Below are 21,508 nucleotides of genomic sequence, written 5' to 3'. Positions count from 1 at the left end.
CCATTACTAACTCCCAGAGCTTGCTCAAACTCATGTCCATCAAGTCGGTGATGCCATCAAACCACATCATCCTCTGTCGTCCCCTTCTTCTCTGGCCTTCAATCTTTCCCAGCATCAGGGTCTTTTCCAAGGAGTCAGTTCTTTGCATCAGGTGGACAAATATTGGAGATTCAGCTTCAGCATCAGTCCTTCCAATGAATATTCAAGACTAATTTCCTTTAGGATGGACAGGTTGGATCTCCTTGAAGTCCAAGGGACTCTCAAAAGTCTTCTCCAACACCACAGTTCAAAAGCATCAATTCTTCGGTGCTCAACTTCCTTTATGGTCCAACTCTCACATCCATACATGACTACTAGAAAAACCATAGCTTTGACTAGACAGACCTTTGTTGGCAAAGTAATGTCTCTGCTTTTCAATATGCTGTCTAGGTTGGTGATAGCTTTTCTTCCAAGGAGCAAGCATCTTTTAATTTCATGGCTGCAGTCATCATCTGCAGTGATTTTGGAGCCCCAAAAAATAGTTTCTCACTGTTTCCCCAGATATTTGCCAGGAGTGATGGGACCGGATTCTATGATCTTAGTTTTCCGAATGTTGAGTTTTAAGCCAACTTTTCACTCTCCTCTTTCACTTTCATCAAGAGGCTCTTCAGTTCCTCTTTGCTTTCTGCCATAAAGGTGGTGTCATCTGCATATCTGAGGTTATTGATATTTCTCCTGACAATCTTGATTCCAGCTTGTGCTTCATCTAGCCCAGCATTTTGCATGATGTATTCTGCATAAAAGTTAAATAAGCCGGGTGAAAATATACAGCCTTGATGTACTCCTTTTCCTATTTGGAACCAGTCTGTTGTTTCATGTCCAGTTCTAACTGTTGCTTTTTGACCTGCATACAGGTTTTCTCAGGAGGCAGGCCAGGTGGTCTGGTATTCCCATCTTTTGAAAAATTTCCCACAGTTTTTTGTGATCCACACAGTCAAAGGGTTTGGCATAGTCAATAAAGCAGAAGTAGATGTTTTTCTGGATCTCTTGCATTTTTTATGATCCAACAAATGTTGGCAATTTGATCTCTGGTTCCTCTGCCTTTTCTAAATCCAGCTTGAACATCTGGAAGTTCATAGTTCATGTGCTGTTGAAGCCTGGCTTGGAGAATTTTGAGCATTACTTCGCTAGTGTGTGAGATGAGTGCAATTGTGCGGTAGTCTGAACATTCTCTGGCATTGCCCTTCCTTGGGATTGGAATGAAAACTGAGCTTTTCCAGTCTTGTGGTCACTGCTGAGTTTTCCATATTTGCTGGCATATTGAGTGCAGCATTTACACAGTGTCATCTTTTAGGATTTGAAATAGCTCAGTTGGAATTCTACCACCTCCACCAGCTTTGTTCGTAGTGGTGCTTCCTAAGGCCGACTTGACTTCGAATTCCAGGATGTCTGACTCTAGGTGAATGATCACACCATTGTGGTTATCTGGGTCATGTAGATCTTTTTTGTATAGTTCTTCCATGCATTCTTGCCACCTCTTCTTAATATCTTCTGTTACTGTTAGGTCCATACCATTTCTGTCCTTTACTGTGCCCATCTTTGCTTGAAATGTTCCCTTGGTATCTCTAAGTTTCTTGAAGAGCTCTCTAGTCTTTTCCATTCTATTGTTTTCCTCTATTTCTTTGCATTGAACGCTGAGGAAGGCTTTCTTATCTCTCCTTGCTTTCTTTGGAATTCTGCATTCAAATGGGTACATCTTTCCTTTTCTCCTTTGCCTTTAGCTTCTCTTCTTTTCTCAGCTATTTGTAAGGCCTCCTCAGACAACCATTTTGCCTTTTTGCACTTCTTTTTCTTGGGGATGGCCTTGATCCCTGCCTCCCGTACAATGTCACGAACCTCTGTCCATAGTTCATCAGGCACTCTATCAGATCTAATCCTTTGAATCTATTTGTCACTTACAGTGTATAATAGTAAGGGATTTGATTTAGGTCATACCTGAATGGTCTAGTGGTTTTCCCTACTTTCTTCAATTTAAGTCTGAATTTGGCAATAAGGAGTTCATGATCTGAGCCACAGTCAGCTCCCTGTCTTGTTTTTGCTGACTGTATAGAGCTTCTCCATCTCTGGCTGCAAAGAATATAATCAATCTGATTTTGTATTGAGCATCTGGTGATGTTCATATGCAGAGTCTTCTCTTGTGTTGTTGGAAGAGGGTGTTTACTATGACCAATGCGTTCTCTTGGTAAAACTCTGTTAGCCTTTGCCCTGCTTCATTTTGTACCCCAAGGCCAAAGTTGCCTGTTACTCCAGGTATCTCTTGACTTCCTACTTGTTCATCCCTGTTCCCTATGATGAAAAGGACATCTTTTTTGGGTGTTAGTTCTAGAATGTCTTGTAGGTCTTCATAGAACTGTTCAACTTCAGCTTCTTCAGTATGGAGCATAGACTTGGATTACTGTGATATTGAATGGTTTGCTTTGGAAACGAACAGAGATCATTCTGTCATTTTTGAGATTGTACCGAAGAACTGCATTTTGGACTCTTTTTGGACTATGAGGGCTATTTCATTCTTCTAAGGGATTCTTGTCCACAGTAGTAGATATAACAGTTATCTGAGTTAAATTCGCCCATTCCAGTCCATTTTACTTCGCTGATTCCTAAAATGTTGATGTTCACTCTTGCCATCTCTTGTTTGACCACTTCCAATTTACCTTGATTCATGAACCTAACATTCCAGCTTCCTATGCAATATTGTTCTTTACAGCATTGGACTGTACTTATATCACCAGTCACATCAATGACTGGGCAATGATCCTTTCTAAAGATCTTCTTTAGCTCAGTTGGTAAAGAAGTTCCTTAGGACTTTTTGACAAACATAGGTTTCTGATAATTTTCAGATGATACCACTGAACTGGGTAAGAAAAAATAGAACTCTAATGGAAAAACTAATGGCTTTACAAAACTGCTAACAGAAGACAAGATCAACAAGAGTTAATCACATGGGACTGAACGAACTGATGAATATGATTATAATTTTATGACTCTTTTGTCTGAAATATTACTGCCTTTTTAATCTTTGTTTTCCAGATATAAGAAAACCTTTGATCTTATACCATGACTTACAGTAATTCAGTAAATTATATCATTATAAGCAGAACTGAAACATTTATATTTTTCTCCCTGCCTGATCCCTCCAGAATTCAGAAACTCATGGTGAATACTCTTATTTTCAGGGCATTATAGTTATATTTTGTTCTTGTTTAGTTGCTAAGTCATGTCTGACTCTTTGCTAATGCCATGTACTGTAGCCCAACAGGCTCCTCTGTCCATGGGATTTTCCAGGCAGAATACTGGAGTGGGTTTCCATTCCCTTCTCCAGGGGATCTTCCCAACCCAGGGATTGAATCCATGTCTCCTGCATTGGCAGGCGTATTCTCTACCACCTAAGAACCAGGGAAGCCCATTACAGTTATATTTATATGAGTTAAATAAGAATTTCTTCTCCTTAGAAGAGGATGCAACTGGAAACCTGTTATATTACTAAAGTTTTGACTGGAATGTCGTACTTGAGATATACAAGTATAGACTCAGATATGACCAGACAGCTTTAAGGAACTAAGGTTGACTTTGTGGAGCTGACAAAGCCCTTGGAAAAACAGCTAGGCACCTTGCTCACAGTGTTCCCATCAGCCTTACTATGTGAGTAAAGAAGGTCATTTCCTGCAGGTGGAGAAACTTTAGGATATTTTGGGGACCTCAAAAAGAGAGCAATTCACCCAAAACTATAGGTATTATAGGCAAGCATGATGGCAAGTCTTTTGCTGGGCTTCCTCACCTCGAGAGAACATTTAAAAGTTCAATCTGGAGATTCCTTACTGAAAGGTAACCATTCCATTCATCACATTTGTGTGATGATGTACAAGTTAAAGATATAAGAGAGAAGTACAGTTAAAGATCTTTATTCAGAATTTAATGTATAGTTAGGAAAACAAACAAAATAAAGACTTCCAATGACTATGAAGGGAAGTGAAGTGTTAGTTGCTCAGTCGTGTCCAACTCTTTCTGACCCCATGGACTGTAGCCTGGAGGCTCTTCTGTCCATGGGAATTCTCCAGGCAAGAATACTGGAGTGGGTAGTCATTCCCTTCTCCTGGGAATCTTCCCAATCCAGGGATCGAACCTGGGTCTCCTGTGTTGTAGGCCTATTCTTTACCGTCTGAGTCACTAGGGAAGCCCTCCAATGACTGCGTCCATATATAAATTAAATACTAAGAGCTTTGAACCACATAATTAATTCAACAGGAATAATAAAAATGGAAGGACTGGTTTTATTCAGGATCATTCCCTTTTTATTCATTACTTGAGAAAAATGCTAATCATCAGCTAAGGGTGGTCCTTTCTTTCCTAACAAAGATGCTGCTTGGATATTCCAATTCACATTTAGGAAAACTGAATAACCAAAATAACTGAAAGGCAAAACTATAGTATATAACAAATATCCATGCTGTAGCTGATCAGGAAAAACTGGGATCGACAGACCTTTGAAAAGATATTTCACAGCTGAGGCAAAAATAACTTGGAGTTAACTTTACTTAAATCATACATTCTGTATTTGAGGAAATAGCTCAGAAGTTTAGTTTTCATGCCTGTAATTTTGGTGGCTGTCAAATAACCTCATTGGGATGTCCATATCAAGAAATTCATCAGCACAAAAATCACTAATACTAGACAATTTGGGCTCCTGGCATTCATAATAGGCTCTGATGTAGTTTTTGCTTGTTTCTTTGCTTTGGTGTTAGTTATCAAGAAGAAGAAAAAAAAAGAACTGGGGTCAGCTTACATGTCTTATGTAATTGAGGAGCAAAGAAGCAAGAAAAATGTTACAGGATAGAATAAAACTCTGACTACCAGATCTTATCCAAAGAGAATCTGTTAAACCTGATGGCTCTCATTTGGAGATGCTGCAGTGACATAACTAGAGTTCTTTAATGTTTTGGTATTGCATAAGCAAAGAAGAGGGATAACATATGACCTCTCAAAATATGTCTCTTTGGTATAAAGATAATTTAAGGCTGATCATTTTTAAGAAACAGCAGACACAGGAGAAGCTCTAAAACTCCAGTAGAAGTTACTCTTTGTAAGAGATCTTTACAGTTATAAAAGAAATCTTCCCTTGTAAGGGTGTTTCCCTTCCTGTACCAGGAGGAGGATGACTTTCAATCTCCAGAAACTCATCAATGGAGAAGGCAGAGGCTTAAATCTGCATAACAACCACGCCCATCATTACTGTGCTTTTCTTGGTCACCTCCCATAACTGGCCTCCCAGGCTCCCCAACTCTTCTTTTGTCTTTCCTGGAGATGGTATTGAAGGTGCTGGCTTGGGCCATTTCAGGGGGTTACTCAGTTTTCCTGGCTATTCCACATGTATTTAGGAGGAAGATATGTTAGTAAATTTATGTTTGCTTTTCTCCCATTAATCTATCTTATATAGCCAAGAACCCACTCGTTGTGACCCCATGGACTGTAGCCCACCAGGCTCCTCCGTCCATGGGATTCTCCAGGCAAGAATATTGGAGTGGGTTGCCATTTCCTTCTCCAGGGGATATTCCCGACCCAGGGATTGAACCAAGGTCTCCCACATTGCAGGCAGACGCTTTAACCTCTGAGCCACCAGGGAAGCAATTAAGAAGGGTAGAGGGAAAATTATTTTTCCTTCCAAACAGCAACAACTCAAAAAAATGACTCTTCTGTGTATGCCTAGTGAAGGACTGGGAAGCCTGGTGTGCTGCAGTCCATGGGGTCACAAAGAATTAGATACAAATTAGTGACTGAACAACAACTCAGTTTTTAATGGTCTTTTTAGGAAGATGCAGCCGTATAGAGAAGTAGGAGGTTTTGATGTCTGGGCAAAGTTTGGCTTTTCAATATTTTGAAATCAGTGGTCAAAGATGTTAAAGGATGAGCCCCAAAAGAGCTTGATACAGTTCTATTGTCTCCCTGTATCTTGCAGCAAATAAATGCACGAGGTAAATACTAACAAGGATGGTGGCACATATTACAAAAGTGATCCATTATATGAAGGGATAAGGAGTCCACTGGGTCTAAATTCATCTGGCTTTAAAACAATGTATCCTAAATGATATGCATGTTAATTATGTTACTGAAGATATTCCAAGGACTAGGGAGTTAGAGAGCAAGTCTAATTCCCATGGATTTCACTCTTTGGGGGGCTTCCATGGTAGCTGAGATGGTACAGAATCTGCCTACAATGCAGGAGACCTGGGTTCGATCCTTGAGTCGGGAAGATCCCCTGGAGAAGGGAATGGCTACCCACTCCAATATTCTTATCTGGAGAATTCCACTGACAGAGGAGCCTGGAGGTACAGTCCATGGGGTCGCAAAGATTTGGCCATGACTGACTGAGCGACTAACATATACATACCTTCTAAAAACAAGTATTTCCTGTAGTAAGGAGCTAAAATTTGAGCTTCCTAGGTGGCTCAGTGGTAAAGACACTGCCTGCCAATGCAGAAAATGTGGGTTTGATCCCTGGGTCAGGAAGATCCCCTGGAGGAGGAAATGACAACCCACTCCAGTATTCTTGCCTGGGAAATCCCATGGACAGAGGAGCCTGGTGGGCTACAGTCCATAGGGTCACAAAGAGTGGGACAGGACTGAAGTGATTTAACACACACACTCTTCGGAGGGACGGAGAAAGGGAAAGGGAGGGAGATTTCGCATCCAAGTTAAAATGGGTTTGAGGAGGAATAGAAGAAAACTAGATGTTTATCATTATTAACTAGTGCTAGTCTCTGAGACAGATACTTTGCCAGTTTCCAAACTACTTCATGATGAATGAATTGCCATATTATTGTAATCAAGATATCTAAACAATTCACAACAGGACTGTTAATGAACATTCCCTTTATGTGACAGTTTCAAAGCCAAATGTCCCCTAGAAGCACAATTCTACATTAGAAATGCTTAATATCAAAGTAGTTTAAAAAGCAGATGATGGCATTTCAAATTATATTGGTTCTGATTTCCTGATCATTTAATTTTATGAGTGCCAGGCACATAGTAGGTTTTTAACAATTGCCATTAAATGCATGAATAAATTAATGAAGATCTCCTGTAGGACAGCACATTCAAACTAAAGTAAATCTATTATAAGGAAAAATATAGAATCAACAGAGCAAAATTGCCAGTGCTAAAGCTGACCATTTTAATGAAAGATAAATTAGATGTGAGGGAATTTTTAATGAGACATGTTATTGCTGCATCCTAAATTATCCAGATTATCACATAGTTGGAGTAGAAAAATCATGTAATAGCTGCTAACATGGTGATAAATATGTCAGACACTGTGATACATATTGATACACACTAAGTTTATTCCTCGTAGCTGCTCTATATGGAAAGTACTATCATTATTCCCCATTTTATACAAGAGAAATTTGAGGCTCACAGAGAGTATGGGATTTGTCCAAGATAGCAAAGCTAGTATGCAAAGAGTGGGTTTTGCACAGACAGCCCTACTCCAGAGTCCACACCCTTAAATATTAAACTGCTTGGCTCCAGAGAGTAAACACGCCCACACTGTGAAGTCATCCAGAATTAGAGTGTGGACAAGGAACTCAGAGAATGAAAAAGAAACTTAGGATGGCCTGGTGAGTGCAAGAGTGGCTAGGCCAAAGTCAGAGCACAATGATGCTGGGTATCTGTCTGGAGAATTGCTTGTGCTAGGGACATGGAAAACATACAAATGATGGACAAATACAAGATTGGGGTTTTGGAGGGAAGCTGAAAGTCAGTGTTGGATGCATGGTCAAATTGGGGAGCAGTGATTAGGAACCTAAGCAAAGGCATCTGGGTAAAAGGTTCAGAGACTTACATAGGGAGTTCAATTCAACAGGCAATGGTGGAGACAAGAGATAACACAGAAGGAAATGTATCTACTCTTTGCTTCGGTTCTTTTTGGGACAAGGATCTAACTCTCAAGCTTCTCAGGCCAGGGACTAGAGTGAGGAATAGGGCGCAAGGAAGTCATACACTAATGTGGCCCATTGGCCATTGTTTTATTCTATGACCTAGTTCTCTGTAGAGCATGTGACATGACCCTAACTGTCCCAGTACCTTCCCTGGCTGTAGGAATCAACAACCCTGAATATTCTCAAGCAAAAGTCAAATTTCCTAGTAAATTTTCAGCCAGTTTTTGTGGAAATTAGATTTTTTTAAAGAGAAAAGGCTGGCCCAGAATCTAGCCTAGCTCAATCCTAGCTATACTATTTATAGTATTGTCTTGGCATTAAGGACAACTCAGCTGATAACAGGAGGTGATAGCTCAAAGAATCCGCAACACCCATTGGAGGGTTCTGACATCATTTTTATTATGTTAACAATACTCAACTAAAGGTAACAGTGGAGGAGGAAAAAAAAACTTAAGTTATTTTGGCAAGGTACGTCCTGGCAAGTTTACTTGTCAGAAGAATGGATAATTACTGCCTTATGAGATCTGTATTCATCAAATGCTTTAACATATCTCTCTATGCAAGTTTTAAGAAGAAAGACTTTGAAGGCCTGTAAGATAGTTAAGGGATTTATAAGTCAACAGCAGAAGAATATGATTCACAGTAACAGCTTCCAGCTCTTCTCTGAGCTTTAGGCTTCTGAGCAATACAGTCAGTCATCTTGGTCATTACACAATTGCTATCAGGTCCCAAGTGCTGTGCCTTCCTTGAGCTTCTGAACCTTTCAGGGCTGGGGAACTTGTAGTTATGGCATCTGTAAACCAGAGTCCATTGTTTTTTCCCACAGATGGTTGGGATAGATCATTCCACATGCTGATAAGCCTCTCCAGGGCAGGAGATGTCTGACTACCATTGTGAATTGATGCCTCATTTGCTGCAGCTCCCTTAAAAGGAAGGTGAACACTAACTTTAATAGGGGCTTTTGGAGTACATGACCTTGAAGGACACTTTCTGGCTTTAGCTTTTATTTTACTGAAGATAAAATGCTGGTGGCATAAATACATATTTGAGAAACACTGTGGAAGATGTAAGTATTGAAGAGTGCTCTAACACTGCCCACCACTTTCTTCTTCATGTTTAGGAAATCAGGCAGTATTGGAAAAGTTTTTTCAGACGATTTCCTTGATTCCTCAGTCATTTATGTTTGTAGTACCGGAAGCTTTCTTAGCTATGGGCAACTTAACCTTAGGCCACACATGCTAAAAATAGCCTGGCGGTGTTTGACCCTTCCTGACCCTTGAGTGCCTGTCTGCTAGATAAGAGCTTTAATAGTTGTATCCTCCTTGGAAATGATCCAGCTTCCTTCCTTCTTCCTATGATCTCTACTTAACTGTCACTCCCACTTTATCCTAAAAAGAAATAAACACCATTAAAGCCAACAGATTTTTAGATGACCCCTCTATCTTTTCTCTATTACCTTCCTTCTTGAAGAATAATTCAGACTCTGTAATTAGACTCTTCAATTCAAAAGAGTGATCAGAATGGTGAAAGTATTTTATCCACATAAAAGAAGAATGAATAAAAGGAACTAAAGCTGAATCTATGGAAGTGAAGGCCCAGAAGGATTATGGGGACTGTCATCAAACTTTTGAAGGGCTATTTTGGGAAAGAGAGATTAAAAACGGGATCATGGGGTAGATAGTGAAATAGGAATGTTTTCTAATTGTTACATTTTTCCAAAGATAGAACTGGCTTCCTGGAGGAGGAACATGATCCAGTATAAGCTGACAGATCACTAGGGAAGATGTTGATGAATAGTTCAATTATACATCTAGGCTACTTCCAACCCTGGGAATATTTTTGTCCTTTTATATGTGTAATATTTCTACTTTAAGTCCCTTCATTGACTGACAAACAATCAGACTGCTTACTAGCTGCTGCTTATCTTTTCCCTCCATTAACATCTCCCCAAAAGTAAACTATTTGAATATTACAGTCACCTTGACAACAGAGGTGTCTATTTTAATAGCTTTCAGTAACATTATTCAAAGGGAATCTATTTTCCAATAAAGTCTTTGGCATTCTCTTTCTCTTCCAACCTCAAAGAGTTTAGGATGAAACATGTGCTTTGAAATTAAAATCACTGTAAATTTGCTGAGTAAGAGAATGTTTTCACTTAGCATAATGTAGAAAAAAATTTTTTTTCTCTTGTAACGTACATGAAAAAATTTCACCAACAAAAAGGCATGGCTCAAAGTTTACAATCGTCTATAATTTCAAACAATTCAATATATATTTATATATATATTTTAACCCTGTGTGTAAGGTATTGGGGTTGCTGTGGACTCAGATTTATTGTAGCCGATGTTATACTCAACCAAAACATACCTTACTTAAATTGCTAATGATGAATAATAATTGAAAAATAATTCACTAGTGAATTATTATTAATCATGGGAGGATATTACACATGTAAAAGTTATCTAAGGCAGAAAAAAATAATAATGAAGTAAAATGGGGACTCCATTGGATGTAATTTGTACACTCAAGGAACAACCTTTCAATTAAGAGCATAATCTTTGACTTAAAACTCTCTTGGTTATTTTTAATTGGTTTGCTTACTTCTAATATTATCAATAGCATTTAACTAAATACTTCCTGTGCATAGGCTCTGTCCCAAGCTCTTCACACTTAGTGTTTTTTTTTCATCTGTAAAATCCACTAAGAGTTGATATTATTATTTTTCCCATTCCATATTATCAGGGAACTGAAGCTTAAGGAAGTTAGATATCATTCCCAAGATTATATAGCTGGTATTAAAACAGAGAAAGGGGGACTTCCCTGGTGATCAAGTGGTTAAGACTCCCCACTTTGATTGTAGGGGGCACAGGTTTGATCCCTGGTTGGGGAACTAAGATCCTGCATACCTAATGGCACAGCTTGAGGGAGGGGAAGAAAAAGGAATCTGAATATCTAAATTTGACTCCAGTGCCTGAGCTAGTCACCCATCCACTGTGCTATCTGCTTTGATGGCCTTACTGTTAACGTAATTGTTTTATTTGGAATAAATTTATGTAAAAAAAACACAATTTTTTTTACCTTCCAATTATTTCACTTTCATTAAAGGTTAAGTCAACTACTCAAACTTAGAAGGTTACACTCACCCCGTTTGTGAAGGAGAACACTGGCATGCCGACGTCCATTTCCATTTTCAACATAACAGGAGTAATTTCCCAAGTCACCTTCTTCTACAGAGTCCACAATTAATGAGATGGAAACTTCCTGTTCCCCAAGATGCTCCTTGAGGATTCTAAAATATAAAGCAAAATGAAACAAAAAACCCCCACACAAACATACACACACATGAAAGAAAAAATTTTAGGTGAATCTGATATGAAAAAACCTACAGCATCTGTGCTTCAAATTTGGTCATGGATTGATGCTATCTTAATTAAATTATATCATGCCCTTTTCTTTTTCACTTCTAATAAGGAAGCTTGTCTTTGTGGATGCTAATGAAGTTGCAGTTAATTATCTCTCTTAGCAGGACAATCACACTGTCATAATAAAGAGGTGAGAGAGACCTTGAAGAAAAGTTTACAAATTGCTTTCCCTTTAAGAAGAAATATGATGTAAGGGTGGGATAAGAAATTCTAATGTCTTAGGCTGGAGGACTAATTATCTATCAGGTTAATTTTAAAGAAAGGAAGGATAGAAAATTTCTGAGCTATTTTGACATTTCAGTTGAAACCTCTAGCCTGGCATTGTTTTAAAAGGTACAAATCAATTACTATTTTTAAAGAAATATGAAATTACAAAACTATAGACTAAATGTTCTGATGAAGCATTTAATTCTGACATTTAAAATTCACGGTAGATGCCCACTAACCTCACTGTCAAGGATTTTAACAATCTTTTTAGAACAAATGGAAAACTTCAAAGGAGGGCTCCCTTGCCATGCTCACCAAGTTTCCACCTTTACTCTCCCACCCCCTTGGTAACTCATGCTTGCACAATACTTCCTCATGAAGAATTAAAGAAAAAAAATACCTTTCTAGAACATTCCCTGAGCACTCACAAAAGTAGAGAAGGGGAAAGTTAGGAGGTTTATTGGTTATTGTCCTATAACCTTAGCATTTCAGAGTATATGAGTATAAGATAATAGTGAAGTTTTAAACATGAAAAATGGCAGAGGAGCATTTTAGTATGTATTGAAGAATTGCTCATCTGGGCATTTCAGAACCTGACTGCAATGTTATATTCCTGGGTATTTGTTGCCAGGAAGAAAATTCCAGTAGAAATAACCCTCTGTGACAGTTTTATAGGTTTTTATTTTCTATTGAAAACCTTTTTCTCTTATACCTTTCCTAAAGTTTTAAAAGTCTTCACATTTAAGAAGAAGAATTTGGTTAAAATGCTCAAATATACCCAAAAGAGGTGATCTTTAGATTGGAGAATGTTTACAAATGGTCTGCATTTTGATTCACTTATAATTTATTAATTAATATATTTGCTTATTTACATTATGAATAAAAATGAGTACCCGTATATAAGTGTACTTTTAGTCATAACTGAATACCTCAATATTTAAAAGTAAGCAAACAAATATGTTAATTATTTTTCAAAAAAGAAGAGGCATAAGCATTATGCCCTCAAAATAAGTGTATTTTTATGATTATTTGCTATTCTTCCACTATATTAATATTTAGACCTTAAAGTCAGCCTAAAAAAGGTAATAAAAGCATTTTTGTATTACCATTCCTATCAAGTGTTTTATAGTCTACAAGATGCCTCAAATATGTAGCAACATATAAAAGGAAGTGACAGAGACGATGTTTGAATCCTAAAAACATGATGTTGAATTCTAAAAGCCTGTTAACACTGGGTTGGCCAAAAAGTTCCTTTGTGTTTTTCCAGAAAATGGTATAGAAAAACCCAAACAAACTTTTTGGCCACCCAATATTTCCTCTCAGCAATTAAAAAAAAAGAGCTCTTATCAACCAAAAGTACAATATCACATTTTCCATATTTGATGCTATTTTGGTAAACTCACATTCAGTTTATTCCTTAGTGGAAAATTCCTTTTTATTTCTCTTAAATTCTTTGCAAATGGCACTCAGGTTTTACAATTTCATAGTCACTCCCTCAAGGATATTTTTCCTCCTTGCCATTAAATGTTGTAACATTTTTAGTATGATAGTAAAACACCCTCAACCCCCTTCTTTTTTAGCTCACTTTCTATTCACTAACACAGCAAATGTGAATCTTGACTGTACAAGTTAAAAGAGACAAATTACTTTACCTAATGTCACTTTCCCAAACTCGGTTTTCATCCAGATCTTCAATAAACTTCTCTCCTTTCATCCAGTAAATTAAAGGACTGACATCTCCACTGTACCCAAAGAAAGCTCTGCAGGTGAGATTAGCTGAATCACCTGTGGAGAGAAGCGATAGAAATGTGTTGTAAAACTGTTGATACACTCTTATTTTAGGCAAACTGGCACATAAAACTTAAATCACTTCATTGATTTAATGAAACATCTCTCTAAATCAATATTTTTCACATATTTTCTGTCAAATTAACAGAATGTGTACTTTTGGAAGCTTGCTTAATGGAATGTGAATTACTTATCAGATTATGAAGAACACTGGTCAGTTATTCTACAGAACTTTACTTTCATTTAAGTTTGCCTGATGTTTCCATATGAATAGATTGAGGTTATGAATTATTAGGAAGGGTACTTCAGAGGTGATGTGCACTTCTCAAAGCACATGCTCACTTGCTTCAGTCATGTCCGACTCTTTGCCACCCTGCTGACTGTAGCCCACCAGGCACCTCTGTCCATAGGATTCTCCAGGCAAGAATACTGGAGTGGGTTATCATGCCCTTCTCCAGGGGATCTTCCCGACCCAGGGATCGAACCTGGGTCTGCATTGGCGGTAGGTTTTTTACTACTGCGATATCAGACAAGTACATAATGTTGATAATATGAGATTTTATAAAGCAGTTAGAAGATGTTTCTCAGTCCTGAATGTGGGAAAGAAAGAGAACCAAATGTTTCGATGGGAAAGAAATGGAACTGCAAAATACAGGATTCCTTACAAATGTTACTAAAATATTTGTACTATGTGAGGAATAGTATTTTAATTAGGGAAACCTGCACACATTCAGGTAAAAAAAAACACATTATTAAAATACAAATGGACAACACCTGAGAATAAATATTTGGGCTGTTTATAAAACATAAAATCAATAATACTACTGTGGAGATGAGTTTCTTCCAGTGCACTACTCAAGAGAGGCCACTGTAATGATGAATACAGATTGATTACTTAATAAGGTAAGTGGAAGTCCCTGACTGAAAAGTGGGAGTGAATTTAATGCCAACAGAAACTAAGGCATATTTCTGGACAAGTAACGTGATTTTGCAAACACCTGATTTCCTCAAGCCTCAGGCAGCATTAGAGAACTGAAATATTCCAGTACTATTATAGTTTTAAGATCTTGCTGCCTCCAAGTAGAGCTAGAAAATGTGGGATGGCAAAGAGACCTATAGGGACCTACTCCAGAATGGACTGGAGCAGGGGAACTCTTAAGGATACCTTAAGTAAGGCAAATTTATTCATTTCTTAAATTCCTGAGAATATTCTAGAGGACTTTGACAAATATGTGACTTTAAGGTGAAGAGAAGGAGGTTCCTAAAGTCTAAAAGCTAAGCTATGAGTTAATAGTGAACATTGCCTGAAACTGGGCTTATCAGTGATTCTACCATATAAACCTAGAGAAAACCATAATTCACTTACAGATGCACTCTTTGTAAGTCCTGGTATGGGTCAACCTGTATGTAAACTTTATTCTCCAAGTTCTACAAGAAAATTTTTATTGGATAAAATTCATATTATCTTATGTCCATTGCATAAGACTGCTGCTGCTGCTGCTAAGTTGCTTCAGTCATGTCCGACTCAGTGTGACCCCATAGACGGCAGCCCACCAGGCTCCCCCGTCCCTGGGATTCTCCAGGCAAGAACACTGGAGTGGGTTGCCATTTCCTTCTCCAATGCATGGAAGTGAAAAGTGAAAGTGAAGTTGCTCAGTCGTGTCCAACTATTAGCGACCCCATGGACTACAGCCTACTAGGCTCCTCCATCCACGGGATTTTCCAAGCAAGAGTACTGGAGTGGGGTGCCATTGCCTTCTCCGTGCATAAGACTAGTTCATAACTGAATTCTTGCTCCTCTAATATTTTTAAGATAGCATGATACAGCCTTTCCTTTTATCTTATCTTTCTTTATATCTGAATGTCCTCCAAGTAAGTGATTCTTTAGAGACTTTGATTCTATATGCAATAATCATTATTAGTGACCAGATAAGTTCAGAAAATGTCTGCAAATTTTATGAGGCAAATGGAGCTTTAAATAATCTCCTTTATTATTAATTTTGATACATAAATATTTTGTTAATATTTTAATATGCAACCCCCTCCCTGAGAGAATAATTTACCTTACACAATGGATAATTGAATGTCAATCTTACTGATTGGAAACCACAGATTTCTATGGGAAATGTCAACCCAATGGTTCAGAACAATTTTTAAATCCAGTATTCTTTGCTTTTACATTTTTCTAAGAGCACTGGCTTTTATGTAACTCAACTACCTGTTACAGTGTCAAGGTAGTCATAAATTCAATAGTAAATCTCAAAATACTATATAGTGTGATGATTAATATCATATGCCAAGAGAATCAGCATATATTACAGAGTTCAAAAATTTACATGTCAATAATTTACACAATCTGTGTTTTAAGGGAACAAGATTTAGCTTTTAGGTAGGAGTTAATGACTGAAACTCATAAATAGAAATCTCCAGAAATTATCTCATTTTCCATTACAGTTTTACTAAATTTGGGGGATCATAAATAATGATCATGTCACTAGCAACTCAGCCTGACATTCTTTAGCAGAGAAGTCAATTGAATCCCTCGCTGGGAACTGAATTTTTCTCTCTTGTCACCCTCCTACCTTCCCAGATCAACTGATTTGCTATTATCTAATTCCTCCTTTTTCTCAACTATTGGCTTTGTGCCGCCACACCTAGTAAATGGCTCCTGCACCCATGTAAGAAACGATTGGCTTTTTCAATCATCTTTGCTCACCTCTTCTTTTGACTACTTATCATGCCTTGAGCTCCAGTACTGGGGGTATCCCAAGTGCTATGGGGGCACCCGGAGGGCCTCTACTCAGACCTGGGTTGGGCTTACTGTGGGTTAGAGAGTGGAATTCATGCAAAGAATAAAAGAAGGTGGAGGGAAAAATAGAAAAGCACTCCAGGTAGAGAGGAAAGAACCTGAGTGACAGAATGTCAGGGAACTTTGGAGGAAGTCAGTAACTCCAGAGTCGTTGAAGCTAAACTACATGTAGTGGGTAGAGCTGGGGTGAGGATTTGGGGGAAAATCATGAGGCCAGAGCAGTGGCAGCCCTGATCTCCCATGAAGGCCATGTTGAAGATGTGGGAATTCCATTTAAGGGCAATTCTAAGTTGGGGAAAGGTTTCAGGTAGGAGATTGACATGGGCACACTTGCAGTCTAAAGAAATCACTCTTTTTGTATTTGCCAAACTGGGATTGGAGAGAGTTCCAAGAGAACTGAGAAAGATTGAGAATTTTATGATACTTCAGGACCATATAAGGGACCATCACTGCAAAGAGAGGATTATTTCCACATCATTTCTTCCTTCCTTTCTTACTTGTTTTTGGGCCACACCACTTGGCATGTGGGATCTTCGTTCCCCAACCAGGAATCGAACCCCAGCCCCCTGCATTGAAAGCTCAGAGTCTTAACCACTGGACCACCAGGGAAGTCCCTCTGCATAGTTTCTTAAAAGGACAAAGTACAGGTTATAGCACTGATGACAGATCACTGTGCTTTTTATCAATGTGATAGTAGGAAGCCTCTCAAAGCACAGATTACAAGGAAGCCTGATAAGGTAGAAAATACATTTTTTATTTTTATAATTTACCTGCATCACTGTGTGTGTGTGTAGGAGAGAGAGACAGACAGATTAAACGGTTTCCAGCTGCTTCTCAAAACAATCAGGAGAAACAATGATGACATGTTTGTTGACCTTCCATTCCCAGATGATATGGACAATGATATTGGCATATTAATGACTGGGAATCTCCATTCCTCTCCCAACTCCTCCCCAGTCCCCTCCCCAGGCTCTCCTTCTGGAATTGGCGTGGGCTCTCACTTTCAGCACAGTTGGAGCCAGGGTGAGCGTCTTCTTTCTAGGGAAGCACCCGAGGAGCTGAAACAGCAGCCTCTAGCCCTTGGGTATTTTGTGTCAACCGCCAAAGCCAAGAATCTCCCCCAGTGGTTTTGGTCATCATGTCCCCAGGCTCAGAACCAGTGTCCCCTCTTCCTAAAGGCTTCGCTGCATCACCACATTTCTGTAGCACAGACGGACGAACTTCTCCCCGCCAGGAATTCTCAGCGGGTTCCACATCCTCTTGACTCCAAAACCACGTCTGATGTTTTAAGGTTTGTTTTGGGGCAGTACAACGCTCTGTCGTGGCTCACGTGCAATCCGGCCACCCAGGACCGTACCTCCTGCCTTCCCGTCCACTTTGGGGTGCTCACTCAGTTGTACAATGCCATCATGAATATACTCTAATTGGAAAAGCAAAAAAAAAAAAAAACAACAAAACAAACAAACAAAAACAATCAGGAGAGAAAGTCAACTTGAGTAGAGGTCTGTTCTGTGAAGTTGTTGTTGTTCAGTTGCTCAGTCATGTCAGACTCCTTGCGACTCCATGGACTGCAGAATGCCAGGTCTCCCTGTCCTTCACTATCTCCCCAAGTTTGCTCAAACTCATGTCCACTGGGTTGATGATGTCATCCAACCACCATCTGTCACCCACTTCTCATCCTGCCCTCAATCTTTCTCAGCATCAGGGTCTTTTCCAAAGAGTCAGCTCTTCACATCAGGTGAGCAAAGTATTAAAGCTTTAGCTTCAGCATCAGTCCTTCTAATGAATATTCAGGGTTGATTTCCTTTAGGATTGATTGGTTGGATCTCCTTGCTGTCCAAGGGACTCTCAAGAGTCTTCTCCGCCACTACAGTTTGAAAGGAACAATTCTTCGGTGCTCAGCCTTCTTTCTGATTCAACTCTCACATGCATACATGACTACTGGAAAAACCATAGCTTTAACTATACGGACCTTTGTCAGCAAAGTGATGCCTCTGCTTTTTAAAATCCTGTCTAGGTTTGTCATAGCTTTTCTTTCAAGGAGCAAGTGTCTTTTAATTACATGGCTGCAGTCACTGTCCACAGTGATTTTGGAACTCAAAAAAAAATTGTCTGTCACTGTTTCCATTTTTTCCCCATCTATTTGCCATGAAGTGATGGGACCAGATGTCGTGATCTTAGTTTTTTGCAGGTTGAGTTTTAAGTCAGCTTTTCACTCTCCTCTTTCACTTTCATCAAGAGGCTCTTTAGTTCCTCTTTGCTTTCTGCCATAAGGGTGGTGTCATCTGTATATTTGAGGTTACTGAAATTTCTCCTGGCAATCTTGATTCCAGCTTGAGCTTTGTCCAGCCTGGCATCTTTCATGATGTACTCTGCATGTGAGTTAAATAAGCCAGGTGACAATATACACCCTTGATGTACTCCTTTCCCAATTTTGAACCAGTCTGTTGTTCCATGTCCAGTTCTAACTGTTGCTTCTTGATTTGCATACAGGTTTCTCAGGAGGCAGGTAAGGTGGTCTGGTATTCCCATCTCTTTCAGAATTTTCCACAGTTTGTTGTGATCCACACAGTCAAAGGCTTTAGTGTAGTCAATGAAGCAGAAGTAGATGTTTTTCTGGAATTCTCTTGCTTTTTTGATGATCCAACAAGATGTTGGCAATTTGATCTCTGGTTCCTCTGCCTTTTCTAAATCCAGCTTGAACATCTGGAAGTTCTCAGTTCACTTACTCTTGAAGCCTACCTTGAAGGATTTTGAGCATTACCTTGCAAGCATGTGAAATGAGTGCAATTGTGCGGTAGTCTGAACATTCTTTGGCATTGCCCTTCTTTGGGATTGGAATGAAAACTGACCTTTTCCAGTCCTGTGGCCACTGCTGAGTTTTCCAAATGTGCTGGCATATTGAGTGCAGCACTTTGACAGCATCATCTTTTAGGATTTGAAATAGCTCAGCTGGAATTCCATCACCTCCATTAGCTTTGTTCATAGTAATGCTTCCTAAGGCCCACTTGACTTCACACTACAGAATGTATGGCTCTAGGTGAGTGATCACATCATCATGGTTATCCGGGTTATTAAGACCATTTTTGTACAATTCTTCTGTGTATCTTTGCCACCTCTTCTTAATATCTTCTGTTTCTGTTCAGTTTGGTACAGTTCAGTTGCTCAGTCATGTCTGACTCTTTGTGACCCCATGGACTGCTGTTAGTTTCATACTGTTTCTGTTCTTTATTGTGCTCATCTTTACATGAAATGCTCCCTTGGTGTCTCTAATTTTCTTGAAGGGATTTTTAAAATTGTTTCTCTTAATGATACCTATTTGTGTGTCTGAACAGAAGTTACTACTCCCATTCTTATGCAAAGCTCTGTTTCTCAAGAAAGGACACTAGAAGCCCAGTGGAGTCAATCTTGAGAGAAGGCCAGGTGACATCAGGCTCACCTGAGACTCACCAACCGCTAAAGTGTTGGTGAGGAAAGCTGAATCCATCTAGTACTTGGTTGGGCAAAAATTTCATTTGTTTGTTTGTTTTTTTTTAATAGCTTAAGGGAAACCCAAATGAACTTTTGGGCCAACCCAATACTTTTCATTTGGGAAATGGTGGCTAATCACATGAGCATCTGTTAGGAGCTGTGACCTCAGACCCCAAGTGTGTACTGCCTGTGTTTGAAAGCAGAAATAAATGACTATAAATCCTTCCCCTCGGGTTAAAGAAAAACAGGAGTGAATAGAATATCATGGGGCAGGGTGGGGCCCAGGGAGAGATGATGCACTTCTACTCAATAAGGGTAGATAGGAATTCATAAGTATAACTAGGAAAATTAGGAAAATATAATTAGCAAATTTTGTTTAGAAAGCTAATTAGGCAATTATGAAAGAGGAATTAGGAAAATAAAAATAATATGACTGTGTTTGTACCTTGGGCTGATGAAGCAGTATATGCAGTTACATAATAGGATTTTAGCATCTGAATTTTATGAGTAGTTCATCCATGATCTATTTCACATTCTCATGCTTTTTATAAAATTGTGATTAATGGTTTAGAGTTCTTTTTAAACAACATATTTATTATTATTAAAAAATTATTGGAGTATAATAGCTTTACAATGTTGTGCTAGTTTCTGCTGTACAACAATGTGAATCAGCTGTACATATACATATATCTCCTCCCTCTTGAGCCTCCCTCCACATTTTCACACTTTTTAATATTATATTCTTTGATTTAAACTCTCCTCACTTCCACGTAGCAAATTCCTTCTCCTCCATTAAGTTGTATTTAAAATAGCACCTCTTACAAAAGACTGACTTGGCTTTTCTAGGAATTGTCAGTCAACTCTGTCTTTTCTCCCCTTTTCCTCTTGGAACAGGTTTGCTTCCCTGGTGGCTCAGTGGTAAAGAATCCGCCTGCCAATGCAGGAGACACACAGGAGATGCAGGTTCATTCCCTGGATTGGGAAGATTCCCTGAAGGAACTGGCAACCTACTCCAGTGTTCTTGCCTGGAAAATTCCATGGATAGAGGAGCCTGGCAGGCTACAGTCCACGGGGTTGCCAAAAGTCTGACATGACAGAGAACAGAGGAAAGGTTATTACTATTGCAACTCCTAATGCTACCATTAACCTTGTTCCTTTCAGCAAACTTCCACTAACTTTCAGGTCAGAGGTTATTTTATACACTCATATCTTCTACAATATCATTTAGTTTAGATGAATATGGCTTCAGATATTATATATTTCTTTACTTAATCCATTGAGTGTTGAACTCATTGTCAAAAAAAAAAAAAAAAAAAAAGACTTACTCCTACTCCCCCCAAACCAGATTTTGACTCAGCAAGTGTGGAAGGTTCCAGGGATTTTAATTTTTAACAAGCACTCCCAGGTGCAAGTGGTTGCACTTCATGCAAGTGGTTACAGTTAACCGTCTGGAACAATTTCTTTTTACCTTGGACTCTTTAAATTGGAGTCGGGGCTGAGAAAAGCAACAAGATTGAAAAACATTCCGTCAGGGTCCTTAAGCAGGAGGCAAGGACAGGGTGCCTAGGAAAGAGGGTTCATAATGACAGTGGTAGGTAGAGAGGTAACTGGCATAGACAAGAAGTAGCTTGTACAACTGGGTCACTGATGAGCCAACCCAAGCTACAGAAATATGCCAGCTTTCCAAAGGGATGTAGGAAAAATATTTGTGTTCCAATGGAAAACTACTCATTTTTCTACTTCACACCATTCTGAGTTACCAGATTTTTAGCCCTTTCCCTGTCTTTGAGCTATTCTTCAACTCTTTGTAACTCTTTGTGCTGCTAAGTCACTTCAGTCGT

At 38.9% G+C, this 21,508-nt stretch overlaps 1 protein-coding gene across 3 annotated transcripts in view; it reads right to left on the bottom strand.

Moving 5' to 3' along the window:
- IL1RAPL1 (interleukin 1 receptor accessory protein like 1) overlaps nucleotides 1-21,508 on the bottom strand; it is a 1,454,732-nt gene that overhangs the window by 47,582 nt on the left and 1,385,642 nt on the right. For all 3 annotated transcript variants that reach the window (XM_086387986.1, XM_086387985.1, XM_086387987.1), the window contains exons 7-8: nucleotides 13,252-13,384; nucleotides 11,114-11,259 (exon numbers count right to left, since the gene is read on the bottom strand). In XM_086387986.1, coding sequence (XP_086244112.1) covers nucleotides 11,114-11,259; nucleotides 13,252-13,384 — 279 coding nt within the window. The remainder of the gene's footprint in view (nucleotides 1-11,113; nucleotides 11,260-13,251; nucleotides 13,385-21,508) is intronic.

The sequence above is a fragment of the Bos grunniens genome, chromosome X, assembly GCF_055505025.1.
Source record: "Bos grunniens cultivar Pamir isolate PY7600 chromosome X, Bosgru_T2T1.0, whole genome shotgun sequence".
Taxonomy (NCBI): Eukaryota; Metazoa; Chordata; class Mammalia; order Artiodactyla; family Bovidae; genus Bos; species Bos grunniens.
The sequence above is the reverse complement of the archived record's forward strand: the minus strand, read 5'-3'. Positions and strand labels throughout refer to the sequence as shown.